At 39.2% G+C, this 14,296-nt stretch overlaps 1 protein-coding gene across 1 annotated transcript; it reads right to left on the reverse strand.

The window, feature by feature from the left end:
- Window positions 1-759: 759 nt before the first annotated feature.
- Window positions 760-13,790, reverse strand: zdhhc2 (zinc finger DHHC-type palmitoyltransferase 2). The gene is made up of 13 exons (XM_062524395.1): window positions 13,571-13,790; window positions 9,459-9,485; window positions 8,940-9,034; window positions 8,354-8,474; window positions 7,939-8,008; window positions 7,809-7,841; window positions 7,402-7,522; window positions 6,727-6,859; window positions 6,270-6,396; window positions 5,407-5,499; window positions 4,968-5,083; window positions 4,027-4,098; window positions 760-3,909 (listed from the first exon to the last, which is right to left on the reverse strand). Exons 1-12 carry the CDS (start codon window positions 13,695-13,697, stop codon window positions 4,058-4,060), a joined length of 1,104 nt encoding a protein of 367 aa, XP_062380379.1. The 5' UTR covers window positions 13,698-13,790; the 3' UTR covers window positions 760-3,909; window positions 4,027-4,057.
- Between the last annotated feature and the right edge of the window lie 506 nt (window positions 13,791-14,296).

Here is a 14,296-nt window from a genome sequence, read left to right on the forward strand (position 1 = left end):
GGCTCAGCCTATTTATCATTTGTTGGCTGTCAGGTGTGGCAGATAACAGCGACCTCAGCGCTTAGCAGCTTTATCATCCTGCGAGGGATGATCTGAATTTGATGTATTTTTGTTCATGATCAGCAGAGGCAGTGGGTCAGTTTCTTTGATTGAGTGGAATGCCTCCTGCATCAGTGTAAACATCCATGGGTGTGAAGTAGGGTGTACAGAAACTCGCAAGCTTTTTTTGGGGGGGGGGGGGGGGGTTGCGTGTTTTGGGACGTGACTTGGAAGATCGGCTTGCATGTGTATTGTTGCAGTTGGGATTTTGCTAGAAAAATCATAATGTGATGATAGTTAATAGCAATATCTATTATTTTAGTTTCCTGCAACCGTGCTCCTTGTCTCAGTGGATGTTTGCATCCAGTGTTCCAGGCATGACATGTATATCAAGAAGCAGAGCCATGGATGATTCCACACAGTTTTGTTTTATGTTTGAGGTGAGGCTACTGATAGTTTGGTGACTTCATTTATGTATAAAAGGATTCATCTTAACGAGGATATGCAGCATAAAGGGTGAGTTTTTAGAGCTTTTCTAAATAAAAGCTTTGTTTCTTTTTCTAACACATTAACTGAGCATGTGAACTTTGTATGTGTATTTGTAGACATTTGTTTTATAGAAATACAAGAAAAGGCTAGAAAACATTGTTTGTTATCACATGGTGTGGAGTGGAATACATTTGAAAGACATATTTTGACATCAATAGGGAACCACTTTATTTGTATAGCACCTTTTATGCATAAAGGACAACGTGTTTCATTGAGAAAATAAGCAGTAGAGACATACATTTGAAAGACCTAATATTGGCAACAATTTTCACAATCACAATGAAAATAGATGACAGAAATACTTCAGTATGTATTTTGAAAACTAAAGAAAATGTAGAAAGGGTAATACAATATATAATATTTGAAAATTCATTCATTAGTAAGCAATGTTGTGAAAAATGCAATCAGAAGGCAGCTCTTGCAATAGTAATAAGGATTATGTGAATCAAAACTATTGAAGAGCAAAAAACATTGTGAAGTTTTGATGATCTAGAGCAGCATTAATAGATATTATGTCTTTGATCACATCAAAATTGCATAAGGGAAGAGTTTTAGCACATCCTTTATATTGTAAAACAGTAGTAAATCACATTTTATTTAAGATATTCCAAGATGTTGTGACATAGAAACAACATCATTTGAACATGCGGACATGTCATGTTTTATATTTATTGTCCAAATAGCATTTAAAACACGGTCACCACACTTAAAAGGTGGAAAGTGGAATCATATATACTTCTCCAGGATAACAAATAACATTTAGCCTCATGATGCGAATATACTATAGTTTAAGGATACACAGATGACAGGAATAATAATCACATATGTTTGAGAGTTCTGCAATCCTTTTGGGTGATTCAGTAGTAATTGATTGAATACAGGTGCTATGCAGTTCCTCATATTTCAATATCTCAAAATATCTGCAGAAACCACTATGCTGCTGACAAATGCTTTGTTTACATACATATTAGGCATTGATTAAACTGGTACTGTAAAAATGTGGTTGTTTAGAAAGAAGTGTTTTTTTTCTGAGGCGGTGTTAACAGCAATAGTTAAGGTTTTGCTTGATGAAAAAAAATAAGAATGAGGAGATCCTCATAAAAGGGATGTCAATGCACAGTATTACCAACCCTGTTGCCAAAAAAACGTTGGGGATTAATTTTGATAGCCGACATTATTGTAGCCATAAAATACTGTGAGGTAGGTCAATTTCATCGACGTGAACAGAATGAACAGAAATTACATTTGTATATATGTAGCACAGATACATTTTGGTAAACTAAGTGGTATAAAGCCAATATTATTATGATGGAAATAAAATAAATATATTTTAAATTACCAACTGGTGTTGGATCACCAAAGGCATTGAAGACCGCAGTAGTGTTTTACAGTATAATAATCTTAAGTGTTCAAATCTAGTCAGCCTCGAGGTCATATTCACTCAACCAAATGAGAGTCCAGCCCTTAAACAAAACTTCAGATGTTTACTTGATCATAATATGCAAAGGTTTTTGTCTATTCAAGAATAAGATACTCAGTGCAAGTTACCCAAATAATTCACTATTAGCATACTAAAACAGAATTTCCAAGCAATACATCTGTAACTGACGTTGTATTTCTTACATATACAGAAACAAAGCTTGACCTTTCATAGTAACCAAAGCACATTGTTCAAACAAATACCATACAATGCACATTTATGAAAACAATCCATACAATTGGCCAAAAACTACATTGACTTAGAATCAGTGGAATTCTCAAACATTTCAAACAGTATTTGCATTCCTTAAAGCAGGGTTAAAATTATAGGGAATTGTAGCAGGTGAATCAAGAACAAGATTTAATTTTATTCACTCTCTCGAAGTTCTTTAAACACTTTCAGTCATTCACATGTATTCAATTGTTTTATTCATTAGCATGTCATTTTTAACCATACTTGGCAGAGTAAACATCCTGATTACAAAAATACTGAAATCTACAAAACAAGTATTAGATACATAGTCTTATGCTTCATAAGGTAGGCCTATGGCACCAACTTGTTATTAAAATTTAGTGATATGCCAACATATGCTGGAGTATTGCACCAATTGTATTTTGAAGCCAAATGGAGTGGAGGAACCTGGATACTCATTCTGTTGAATTGAATACAGATAATTGAATCCTAAAGAGCTCTAAAAGCTTAATTTCAGATAGTGCCATTGTGGAATGGTTACGAATGTGCTAACAGCCTTAAATTGTTTCACAGGATTATAGCCGGGTTTCTCTGTTTTTGGTATTGCATGACAGTTCGCAAACCAATTTAGGCTACCCCTCTTTGTACCATTAAGCATCAAAGTGTTTGGTGTACAGTATGTTGTTATATGGTAACTACTGTCCCATTTTGTATGTTAAATCTGGAACAATTAAGTTCCTAGGAATATTCAGATTTACTTCAAAATACTTTTCATGCATACATTTGGTAGTAAAACATCACTAAGAGATTGAAAATTTGGGGGGAATTCTGCAATAACTAATGTCAACCCTGTTCTTCCTTATTAATAAATAAACATGTTCACACTTGTCATTGTTAAAAAAAACTCCATTCCAACCAGTACATAAAGTCACAAGCTTATAAATATCTTGTAAGACATTCAAAATGGTCTTAACCTGTCCTTCCTGCCCATTGTAAGGATGTAAAAGTCAAGAGCCCCTCTGACACATCCCTAGCAAATGTCCATGCACCGTGATGACCGCTAGGAGGTGCTACAGAGAGCAGTGACAGCCTTAGGACCTCTAGGAGGCCATTTGAATTATATTCAGAGCATGACCATTACAACAAACCCAACGGTCTACTGTGCTTTTGTAATCGCAACTGCTGTTTTTTTTTGCATTAGCTGAACCACATGACCATTCCTGGTTCAAAGAACTGAACAAGGTCACCAAGCACTCCATCTTTACGCGAGTCCTTTTCCATTCACAAACCATTTAGACAACTTTCCGGCCCTTTTGAGAGTTTGTACTTGAACATACAGCAGAATTAAAAACTACATGCATTAACATATCTCTGTCCTAGGCATTCAGAACACTTGTGTTAATAAACAGTGCACTGTCTGACAGAAAACAGATGGTTGTCAGATTTATGTAAGGACACAAAATTGATCGAGTCAGAAGCATGGTCGTCCGTAAGCTCTGGTGACAGAAACAGCCCTTGGTGGGGTGCGTTGTACTGAAGCAACTTGTACAAAGCTCATGGGTTACAGTACAGTCCCATTGTCCCAACATCACATCTGTGTAGGCACTCTGTGTAGGACCTTGTGTTCTGTCCACTTCCCGGGACCTCGTCTGTAGAGAAAGAACCAGACCCGCTCATAAATATTCAGTTCATTGATTAGTTGGACACATTAACACATCATTGAGTTTTTTTAAGTGTAAGTATATGCACATGTACATTTCACAAACCTTTTGCGAGGAAAATCCACACATTTTCCTGCTACACTTCATTTTCTATTGTCATAGCTGGATTTGGTGTACCTAAGGAATGGGAAGGGAGGAACGATGAGACTTAAAAGGCTAAGGACTAGTGCTATATACGGTATGCTTAGCATGAATCAACATGTGGCCTTTAAAATAGAGAGGGAAAGTGAAAGCCAGTGCCCATAATGGTTTCGGTTCTATCAAAGAGCAGTTCCAATGTTATGTCCCGCAGACTTAGTTTTCAAAACCATTCATTATCCTAAAAATAAAGCATGACATCTAGAACCACCCCAATGCATATCATATGGAGGCCATTCAACTAACTTCCCAAATTAGACCGAGATGAGATATAGTTTTTCTTAAAAACAAGCTGTGTAGAATCCCATCAACTCCGCTAAGCAACCAGTAGGGGGCAATGAGATTACTTTCCCTCCCTATGTGGACATGTGGAGGCTTTTCACATCTAACCAGAAATGCTGATAATTACACACTACTATATAATAGTAATTCAGCAAAATGGGTGGTGTTAAATCAAGAAAGAAGTTAATTCAACTCTCAAAGATCCTTAATCAACAGTATACCAATACATGCAGTGTATGGTGTTCGTAATCATGCTGGACTGCCATTGCAAGACAGCAATTTGTACATGGTGCCTACCGGTATTTATCAGAGCAATAAGAACAAACAGCTTTGGCTAGCAATAAAACTGGGTATGACTGCATGTGACTCTTTTGCTGATTCTGTTCTACAAAGGATGCTCTTGGATTCAATCATGTGAGTGCAGAGAACAACTAAGAGTTTGTGCTATCATTTGTTTTAGCCCAGAGCCCTCTGAATGACCTACATCAGCATTCAGTAAGCTAAGCTCTATGTCCGACAGGCTCCATAAAGGCCAGTGGGTGGATATCCGGCCGCTGTCCTCTCACCAGTCCGCTCTCGGTCCTCGGGTCCATCGCTCTCGCGAAACGACTCACCACTGTTGAGCAGCCGACTCTGAGACTCTCTCAGTGGCTTGGCAGGGAACTGGTGGGCGTCTCCACCACTGCTGAGGACAACAGAACACATTAGGTGCTGTTTCTTTAGAACTAATAGGAAGTAGTAACTGCTAGATAATCACTTTGTCTTGCCTAAGCCAGACAGACTTTAGCAATTATATTTGTGCACAAATACTATGCTCGGATTGGCTTGTAACATTCTTTGATCACAGATTTGTGTTTCCTTAGTACTAGCAGCAATGTTGGAAGCCTGAAGTTCTCACTCCATATAACAGATGAATGTGTACTAAATCATATACATAATGTGAAAACAATGACTACCCCAAAAAACATTGAGTGGGAGTGTGTGGAGTTTTGAGTGCTGACAGACCTTTTGTTGGGAGGGCTTTGGCTAGGAGGCGTAGAAGGCTGTTCAGGGTCCTGGTTAACGAGGCAAGTAGGGAAGGCGCAGCCATCTCCTAAACTGCATGTAATTAAAACCATTATAACCATTAAAGAGAGCACAATTCTGCCACCTACATCACAGTCAAGCCACATGAGAACATGCGAGGATGTTATGTCACCTAAATTATTAATGTTACTGTCTGGCTACGCACGGAGCAAGTAACACCTTACTGCAAGATCCAAACAGAGATCACGTCTTCCAGTCATTTAACGCCTGACCTGACCAAACATTCCAGACACAATAAGGTCGGCCTTCATAGATTCCTGATATGAGAAGGTTCTTTCTTTATATGTTGAAGCTGTGCAACAGTTGTAACACGTTTCAATTGAAACAATGTACCAGCAACAGAGCAACGACACTGCATAGTGCAATAGCAGGCATTCCAGACACGCATCTGTGTTCACAGAAACGCGACAGGGTCTGCGTATAATCAAAATGACTTTGAAGTCATTATTTTAAAGCACAACAACTACATTGAACAATTCACCATCATTTTTTAAAAGGTGAATGTTAATGCAATTTCTCACAAAGCCATAGTCCTGAAGCCCCTAATAACATCATCAATCTCCCACCTTATAATGGAAACAAAAAATAATGACGTTGTTTAAAATGAAAGCCACTCATACCCTATTTATATACGTTTAATATTAATTAAGTGATAAATGGTGTAATTTTCTTCTCCAGAACAATTCAGCAGTTGTTAAGACACTGAGTAGGTTAATTAAGTTTTGGCTAAGCTATCCATTTTACCTGTTAAAAGTAGTAAGAGACCATTTTTCTACACTTACCTTGAAAATACAGGTACTGGCCAAAACTTCTTCTCATCACCAAAGACCTGGCGGAAGTTCTTGCTGATGCCCAAACTGAAGCCATTTTTGTCAGGTCCATGACGGAACGCAGGTGCTCGGACAGCCTCTGAAACCAAATTACACTCTTTTGTCTTTACACTGTTATACTACTTATGCAACTTACAAGATCATGTCAATAATGTACCTTTACTTAATAAATAGTGTGAAATATGGCAAAAAAAAAACATATTTATGAAGATATTCAATCAGTGTAGCCTAGAAATCTAGACGACCCTAGCGGCATCTTGATGTGGGTCTGGCTCGTTAGGCTACCATCAGTGAATAATGTTTCATTTTTCCATTGTATCCCTCCTTAATTGATCGTTTTATTTTATGTATATAAATATGTTACGTATACATTGATAACTATAACATAATGATGGTTAGTTTGACTCACCAAGAGTTGACCTGTTTTTGCAAACCAGCCAGCAGTGATAAGCAAACAGTGCTGCCAGACTGACAGAGAACATAGAGGCGGCAAAGAACAAGAACATAATGTGGAACTTGGCTTGGGTGTCTGGCAAACCACTCTGCAAATTGTCACAAACAAAAATGGAAAAATCTATCAACATTTGAATAAGACAGAAGGCATGGTTGAACTTGATGAAAATATTTGGATATCGTTGCCAATTACCAACTAACAAGGATAATATAACAGCATAACAGAGACTGCATACTGGCATAACCAAGACCTGAACTACTGGCGGGCTTTAATCAAGACATTTAGTCGCTGAGCACAACTGAGTCAGTGTCAGTTTCTATTTATGTTCCCAAATGTTTGATTAAAATTCCCCTCATTTTCAGACTTCAAGCACTGCACCAAAGTAAAAGATCAGATAAATCTACTGCACTGTAAACTACACTAATACTACAGTACACTGCAGCCTATAAGAAGCGCAGATGATATTGACTACTCCCTACCAAAAATTGCTTCAGCCGCTCATGTATTTTACCACCAGCCTGTGAGATAAATCACCATTGTTAAAAGAAAGCACAAAGAAGGAAATTATCGTGTTGATGCACACCTGTCCTAACCATAAAGAGCACCATCATCCAGCAACTCTAAACATACCATCCAGAATTTGATGAAGTACTGCAGGTCTGTTGCAGTGATGAAAAGGCAATAGAGTAAAGAGTACGCCAGAAACAGCATGAAAAACTTGTAGTTGGAGAAGCCGACGCAATTATTCACCCTAGATTTTAGAAAAAAGAAAGAAAAATGAGTGGGTGTGAATCCATAGTGCAAGTAACAACAACACACGGGAACAGTAGGCAAAGATTTGTGGAAGCTGCCTCTAATTGTTGCATCTCATTTTAATCTAGTGTCTCTTAGGATGAAGTAATTATCATAAAATACTGCAGTGAGAGAAGGTGGGTGGTGTTAGTATTCTAATGATAGCCTTTAATGCAAACAGGTCAGTCAGAACAACAAAAGAAGTCAATTAACAGTACTAGTTTACACACTGATGTAGTGCTCACCATGGGCAGTGGTGATCCATCTTCAAGATGCACCTGCAGAAATAACAGAGGCATGGGGCAATTGGGAAGAGTGATCAACACAATCAATAGAGCCCAATTCAATTCAGAACAGCCATGGGGAAGGTCGTACTTATCACAGACTGAGCAGTGGTGACATCGGTCCGGCTTCACCAGAATGCAGCGGTCGCAAAAACGAATAGCTGAAGAGAAGCCAGATTTGTTCAGTTATCAATCAACCCAACCTGCCTCATCGTATAGGTCAACAAATGACAATGTAGAAACGCAAACAGAGTAAAAATGAGCATTAAGCAGGCCGTCTGCAGGGACACGTTAAAAGGGAGAGGAAATGTAAAAGGCATAGTCAGCATATTTAGATGAAGTGATCTGTTTTAATAAACAAGCTCCTAATAAACACCCGACCAAGCCTGCAAAACAGGATGTGAGAACAAAGGTGCCAAACACAACAGGAGACTGGTGTTTACAAACACTGCTGTGTGCATATTGGGAAACTGCTTGATGTTGGAGTCTCCAGATATGATTTGTACCTCCTGACATTGTGCGTGTGTAGACAGGTAAATCCTTGACAATCCTTCTCAAAATCTCCTGTTGAGACTCTCCTCGGTCCACTCTCTCCAGAAGCTCTTTGTCAGAATATGACAGATGGAACTGTTGACACACATACACATGGACTTGGTGCACTGTAGACTCTGTGTATTTATATCTCATGACCAGGACCCTGCAGTGTTTATTCCTGTTTTATTACTGGAATTCAATTGGAGCTTTTGCCTGAAGACATTTAACTGGCAGGCAAATGAATGATATCAAGAGAGGCCCCATTATTGAACAGTAGCATGCAATGGGGAAGAATGCTATGGGGAAGAACAGCAGCTGCATAGCCACAGTCTCCTTGGACAGACTCATGACAAATAACTCACATTTTCAAGAAATATAATGAGTCTATTCATAACTAAGGCTATAAAAGCACAAAACCGTCTCTGCTTCAGCAAAATGCTGATCCATTTAGAGGGAAACGCTTAAAGAATAGAATTCTGAGTCACGATCATGCAGTCCTGTTGAACAACTCCCCTGCTAATGCCAGCCTTCGTTCAGAGTGAGCAGACACAAACTCACCTCTTTCAGAGGATGCATGGGCTTGGTAAAGATGGTTTGCCAGTATGCCCACACAAACATAATGAAGAAGAAGTGATATGCCAGGAGGTAAACAACTGAAATGAGAGAATAGTCATTGTGAGACACTGAATAAAACATGTACAGTATCAGGGCTGCTACCATTGAACTCAGTCAATCAATATGTTTTTATCTCAGTGTGCAACAGCTTATCAATTTCTAATGTTCATTTACATACAAATCAGTGGATAATCTTGCTTTCTAGGTTTGTTCTGAAAGTTATCGATACATTCAAATGCTTTCATAAGCAAACTATCTTCTTTATCAGGCACTCCTGCCTGTTGGCCACTGCCCTGTGAAAAACACCTATGACCCATCTGCTGACATGAGAACCCTACTGTTGTCACACCAACTATAAGCACTTACAGTACAGCACTCATCCAAAGATAGTCCAACTTGTTTGTGCTACAATTTCCAACTTTTTATGGCATCACTCTTGAAATGTAATACAAATGCACTTACTTTTCTCACCAAGATTTTCGATCGATGCTGGAAATAAAATAAGGGGGAGGGGGGGTCAAAAGATCAGAAGACACAATTATAGTGAGAGACAACGCACAGATGCTGTGATGTTCACATGTTCTATTCATCTTTTGTCAAACGTCAATCATAACTGCACTCATCAGCCTGCAGTGCACATGTCACACAGTTGGCACTCATGGCCATTTGTTTCCTTGGAAGTTTCCAAATTAGTCAGACCATTTTAGAACTCTTCGTTGCTAATTAAGGATCCCCTGAGAGTCCAAGAGGCATTTTTTTCCCCCTCAGACCATCTGTCTTTGTGGTACCAGACAGACTGCTAGCTCATGTAAGCATAACATCAGAGTAGGTATTAGAGCTTTCTTTTTATAGCTACTCAATGTCAATTAAGGTGTTGCCATGAGAATGTATCAAAATCCATATGGGTCATTCTATGGATCATTCTATTCTAAAGCCTAGCGCTAACAATTCAAGGGTTCTTAACATGATTTAGAAGAAACTGCTGTTCTTACTGAGAATCACACTATTTTTAAGTGCATGACCATTTGTCCGGGTTGACCAACATGACATTTACATCTAAAATGTCACGTACATAAATGTTATATTCTTATCAAAGTTTTGTTATTTTCAGAATTAAATATATTTTCCTGAAGGCATTCAACATATTTCTTGATCATCCGGCCGTCACATTAACTTGTTTTGTCTGTAAATAGCATACTGTTACTTGACATGAACATGAACAAAGACAATTTGTAATAGAGAAGAAACTAAGCATTGACATTCTTTAACATTGTTTTTGTTGTTTTTTCATTAGTATGAGAGGGTCTGTCAAGATTAATCCAACCACTCGTCACGCAAAATATACAGGTATAGCTGTTCTTCATTGCAGTTTTAACACTATTGCTGAGCAAATTACATGTCTAATTGAAGGCATGTATGTGAAGTTAATAACTTGACCGTTATTGGATAGCTAGAGCCATTTTATTATGAAATGTACCACCCCGTCACATTTACTATAGTTCACTCCATTATATTTCAATGTGGAAGAAAATGTATGTCTGAGGTGGGCGAAAATGATTTTCTGGAGGGTGGTCATAGTGTACAAGGCATGTGTGGAATGATCCATATGCATTGTCATTTCATATGTATCAGATAACACTTTTAAAGATCAGTTTGTAGTTATTTGCAATCATATTATTAGACATACAGACCACAAAGAAACAATCAAATGTTTAGAGAAAAAAATACATATGTTTGGCCATTTATCTAAGGTCTGTCAACACAAACTTGTAATATCACTGTGTCAAGGCTATAACAAAAGATCAAGGGACGAGCTGTTAGGAGCTTGTGAGCATGTAAACCATTTGAATATTTCTGAGTTTACAGTATATGTAGATCCATTTACTCTACTACAGAAATGTTCATGTTTTGTTAATGAGTGATTAGTTTTTGTCAATACAGTTGATTTTTGTGTTAATTTAAAAAGACCCAAAGTTTAGGGACTGAATTTCCATTAGATTTTTCTAACAAGTCAAAAGGCCCATGTTAACTCTGAACAATGTAGCTGTGATTCAGCATTCATGTAGACCAGTAGGCCTAATGCATCCTGCACACTAGGCTACTACTACAGGAATATAACTGCTTATACTAATTTTGTCAGCACAAGCCAGCAGACCGTGAAGTACCCTTAGAGGAGATGATGGGGACCGCTGATGCACACAGTCCTTCAGTAAGGACATTGGCTGCTGACTAGTCTCCCAATGACTCTCTACATTTAGACAGCACTGGACAGAGAATCGGTCTGAGATGCTGGGATAAAGTGATGTAAGGTATTGTGGTCAGTGTGTTCATTGCCAAAGGGATACAGAGCCATTAACTGCACTATAACAGATGCTGTCTTATATAGCCACTCAGGCTGGACACAGGATGACCTGAGCAACACATACTGCAGATGGCTCACTTAGTATCATTCATTGTGAATAAGATTTAGAAACTGCTCAATAAGGCTTTTACGGTTTACAACAGTGCACAATATACTGTACCAGTCAATTTAATACAGTATATCCAGATAAAAGCTAAAAGTAAGTTTTATTATTTGATTGTAATTGCAATTTATTAGTCATATTTTTCATTTAGCCTGATATGTTCCTTGTATATTGCCAATAACTGTATCCAGCCAAACATATAATAGATTTTACTTTATACCGATCTTTTTGCCTGTCTGGTGAATCTCTGTGTTACAATACAAAGTGTGGTTGTCAAAAACTATTGCTGCGGTACTGAACAACATGCATTTCAAAACTCTACTAAGTGGTTGTCCATTAAGAAATGGGTCAAGCAGAGATTGCTTGAGGTTGCGTTTGACAGGAAGGCAATGAGATTAGCTTTCAGATAGAGGGATCAGCTGACATTACACTCGTAAGCCTTTTGTACCATGGGGTACACGCTGTCTAAAATCCACGGCATTTTTTAATAATGACAATGTCCCATTCAGGTGAAGCCTCCAAATCACCAACAATGAATTATCAGTTGAGACGTGAACAAATGATCATAATCATTGTTTTCAGTTGACCTACAATAATCTAGCATTACAAATTCTGACCTAATTCACACTGTGCAAGAGGTAGTTTACGTATAGTCAGCTTTTAACATCTTCACACCGCAGCTTAGCCACTCTGAATCAGATAGGAATGCTTGCTAGACTATTTGTCCTTACGAAAACAATTTCCCTGAGATCATGTCTCTGTGGACATGACATGTTGCTAATAGACTGTGAGACGAGGACACAATTGAGCAGGTCAACATCAGACGTAATTACGCCTTCAGCCCAGTCTGCTTCTAAAGCTATTTTCTCCAGCTCTCTCTCCTCTCTCCTTCTCTTTACCGTGCTCTTACGCACTCACACACACACACAAATGACTTGACATTTTACTGACAGCTTGCAATAATGAATGGGCCCAACATGAAGCCTTAAACTGTTTCAAGCCCTGGGAATATGGGCTGTAGCTGCTCTGAGTTGGTGTGTGCACACTCTGACAAACTGGAAGGGCCGTCTGTGGAGACCGTCTGACTGCAGCTCAGCAGAAACGCTGCTAGACCTCAGCAGCAGCATCAGCAGTTGGGGCTGTGGGTCTGTGCTGTCCTAACCAGAGCTCACAGAGCCTACACAGGGATCTCCAGCAACCGCAGCCCAGCACACGGCTCCCTAGATGTTGTTGTGGACAGTAACAGTCTGAGCCTGAGCTGGCGACGTGCTGAGCTTACTGAGACATAGCACTATGAGATGTGAACATATAACTTATGGCTACTGTCAGGCACCGAGACAGAGACTCCCAGATGCCTTGAGATGAGTGACCCATATGCCACCTGCTGAGATGGTAGACTGATGATGAAAGTGTACTGCAGGCTGAAGATGGCTTGCTTCACATAGGGGCTGAGTGATTTATGCACATTTGCATTGTGTTAGTGGTTGTGTAAGGTCCTTCACCATAAACTAATTTATATCCTGGCAGATGATACAGCACCACATAAATCTGCTGCGCCTTGATTCCGGAAGTGATTTTTCATCTGGACAGTGCACAAATGGCTAGTGCATGCTTTGAACACTGATGTGTTGAGGTATGGAGTACATGTTTCATGATGTAGTTTGCACACATCATGGTTATGGAGTGCATCAATCATATGAATAAATTAGATTTTGCATTTTAAAGGAGCACTTTTGAACACAAATCCTTCACACAACTGCACAACCTGCTTGCTTATGGCCTATTCAAAATATGATCTTATTGTCTATGCTCACCTCTCTCAAATAGAACTCTCTGAAAGTGACTCAACATTTTTTGTTGGAGCTTTCCAGATGCCATCACATGCGTTGACATATGTGCCCATGTTAACCCACTCCTGACCACTAATTTGGACAATTAATTTAGTCGAGATGATTCCAACAGAACGAAACTGGCTTTTTTTTTTTCTTACAGCTGACGCCAGATACATTTTAGTATAACAAATCATCACATTTCATATTTCCAGTCTTTTGGAGATACTGGCAAACACAGCTAGGTCATATAGTGTTTTGAGTGAGGAAAGAGTCTTACCAATACAAAGCTGGACAACATAGGCGTAGTAAGACCATGCCACAATTAGGGAGATGAATAGAACCGGGATCCAGTGCAAAACTCTCTTACAGCTCCGTTTAATACTGCGCGAGCCAGACGGCGCCATCTTCTACCAAGACCAAATCTGGCCTATATTCTTTATTCCTACTGTCACTGCATTATTTGTTGATGTGCACAACGTGCAATTGACGCTAGTCCATGTTCAAGTCCTACCACTCGTCTAGTCGCCTGATCCGCGGTGCGTCGACGAGTCTCGTTTGCGGTGCAAAATAACAGCGCCGCCCCTTCTCACCAAGTTGCCATGACGTTCCTGGGATGCTGTGCTACATGCACATGGGCTTAGTCAATTACAATGGAGTAATACAGATGTCGATTCACTATTTCGACAAGACCTGTGCGATTTCACTGTTGTTCAAGCTACCGACTGAAGGTGAACGCATTGCTGTGCACGGTGTGCGAGTGTGAGGTATAGTGTGACATTGTCGAAAATAAGGGGGAGCCTAGGATAGATTACTCTAGTCTTGGCAGATGTTCCACACCACTTTTTTTGACCGACTGCGTGAGCCCGCGTATCATCAAAGAAAGCGTATTAGCATATTTTGAAGTAGCCTAGGGTTACTTTGTGTATGCAGCAGACTTCCGAGGACAACATTTAAATCATAAGTAGGCTATATATTTTCAAAAAGTTACGCACACAAAATACTT

The sequence above is a fragment of the Sardina pilchardus genome, chromosome 21 (genome assembly GCF_963854185.1).
Source record: "Sardina pilchardus chromosome 21, fSarPil1.1, whole genome shotgun sequence".
Classification (NCBI taxonomy): Eukaryota; Metazoa; Chordata; class Actinopteri; order Clupeiformes; family Clupeidae; genus Sardina; species Sardina pilchardus.

Excerpts from the sequence above, each read along its gene's own strand:
- zdhhc2 (XM_062524395.1), bottom strand. The coding sequence starts at position 13,697 with ATGGCGCCGTCTGGCTCGCGCAGTATTAAACGGAGCTGTAAGAGAGTT. Across the intron at positions 8,009-8,353 it reads CACACGCACAATGTCAGGAG|CTATTCGTTTTTGCGACCGC; the intron begins GTACAAATCATA and ends GCTTCTCTTCAG. Across the intron at positions 6,860-7,401 it reads ACTTCATCAAATTCTGGATG|AGTGGTTTGCCAGACACCCA; the intron begins GTATGTTTAGAG and ends GACAATTTGCAG.